Source organism: Eurypyga helias, unplaced genomic scaffold (genome assembly GCF_000690775.1).
Source record: "Eurypyga helias isolate BGI_N326 unplaced genomic scaffold, ASM69077v1 scaffold32014, whole genome shotgun sequence".
In the NCBI taxonomy this organism is placed as follows: Eukaryota; Metazoa; Chordata; class Aves; order Eurypygiformes; family Eurypygidae; genus Eurypyga; species Eurypyga helias.
Genome location: NW_010247414.1, coordinates 1 through 1586, shown reverse-complemented (window position 1 = coordinate 1586; position 1586 = coordinate 1). Strand labels below are relative to the sequence as shown.

The window sequence follows — 1586 nt, the reverse complement described above, 5'->3', positions numbered from 1 at the left end:
GTCTCCCGCCCACCCTCCCGCCCGGCACGGTGGGCCCAGGTCCCCATCCCTTCAGCTGCTCTCTTCAGGAACCTGACCCGGGATGGGGAAGTCCATCCTGGTCTGGTCCAGCCTGTTCCTGGGGCTGGGGCTGATGCAGCTGGCATGGGTCTCCAGCGTGCAAGTCGCTCTCTGCAGGAACTGCAGGAAGTTTTCCTGGACAGAAGCCTCCGAGATGGAAAGGCAGAGCTCCTGGCCTAAAGGCCGGTTGAAACAGCTGCGCCGGAGCCGGAAGAGACTAGCAGCCCGTAGAAGAAGGGATTGATGGCGAAGGAGGAGTAGGCGATCCAGGTGACCACCATCTCCCCGTGCCCGCCATCCGCCGCGCCAGCAGCGACAGAGGAGTGCAAATGGAATGCAAAGAAGGGCAGCCAGCAGCACAAGAACTGTCCCACAATGAGAACCAAGGTGAGGATGGCCTTGTTGCTGCCCAAAAAGCGCTCCGGCGTCAGCCTGGGCAGTGGCAGGTTCCGGGTGGTGATGATGGTCACTTGGCTGGCAACGGAGTCGGCCCGGTGTCTTGGCACAGTTGCCTGTGCTGGCACAGGCACCTGCTGTAGGGTTGCCATACGGGCCACGCGGTAGATGCTGCAGTAGACGGCAAAGATGATGATGGTGGGCAGGACAAAGCAGGCGATGCTGAAGAGGATGACAAAAACCTTCTTGTGGGCCCCGGGGCTCCAGTAGACCGTGCAGCGGCTGGCGCTGGTGGCACCGTTGCCCTGAGGCCAGCCCACCAGTGCCAAGATGGTGATGAGAACAGACTTGACCCAAATGAAGATTACTCCGGCCACTGCCAGCCTGATGGTCATCTTGACCTCGTACCTCATGGGGTGGACGATGTAGTAGTAGCGCTCCACGCTGATGATGGAGACGGTGAGGATGGAGGCACTGATGAAGCAGACGTTGAGGAATATCAAGGCCTGGCACTCGGCAATGCTGTAGATCACCCTGCTGAAGCAGGAGGAGCTGGAGATGATCCCCAGGGGCATGAGGAAAATGGCAGAGAGGAGGTCGACCACGCAGAGGTGGCAGACGAAGATGAACTTCCTGAGAAGGGGGGTTTTGAGAATGACGAACATCACCACGGCGTTGGCTACCAGGGCGGTGAGGGTCAGCAGGACCATGCAGAGGAGACCCACCACCTCCAGGGCGACAAACTGCTTGGGGACGGAGAGGGACTCCAGGCTGTCCGTGGCGTTCAGCCCCTTGTGGCTCACCATCCCGGCCCCAGGGGCTACGCCAGCAGCTCCGGTGCCTGGGCAGGAAGGGCTCCTCTTCTGCGTCCCGTAGCGGGAAACCCCCCCGCGACCATGGCCACTGTCTTCTCCGTGCCTGCCGGGGGTGGGGAGCAGGGCATGAAGGAGAAGGATTGAAATGAGGAAGAGTCTCAGAGGAACCTGGAGACGACCTGACCTCCCCAAAATGCTGGAGCAGGGAGAGGTGCCCAGCGAGGTCACGGCGCCCTGCCTAGCTCAGGGCTGGCGCCTGACCTGTCCCCAGCCTGGCAGGGGTGGCACTGGTGGGACCTGCGGGCACCCATGCCA

The 1586-nt window shown here is 61.8% G+C and overlaps 1 protein-coding gene across 1 annotated transcript; it reads right to left on the bottom strand.

Annotated features, from left to right (window-relative positions):
* Nucleotides 1-51: 51 nt before the first annotated feature.
* On the bottom strand, nucleotides 52-1374 carry LOC104508947 (probable G-protein coupled receptor; the record flags this gene model as incomplete). Its single annotated transcript, XM_010150721.1, is given in 2 exon segments — nucleotides 52-278; nucleotides 281-1374. Coding segments are annotated over 2 exon segments (1321 nt in total), but the record flags the coding sequence as incomplete, so codon positions are not given.
* Between the last annotated feature and the right edge of the window lie 212 nt (nucleotides 1375-1586).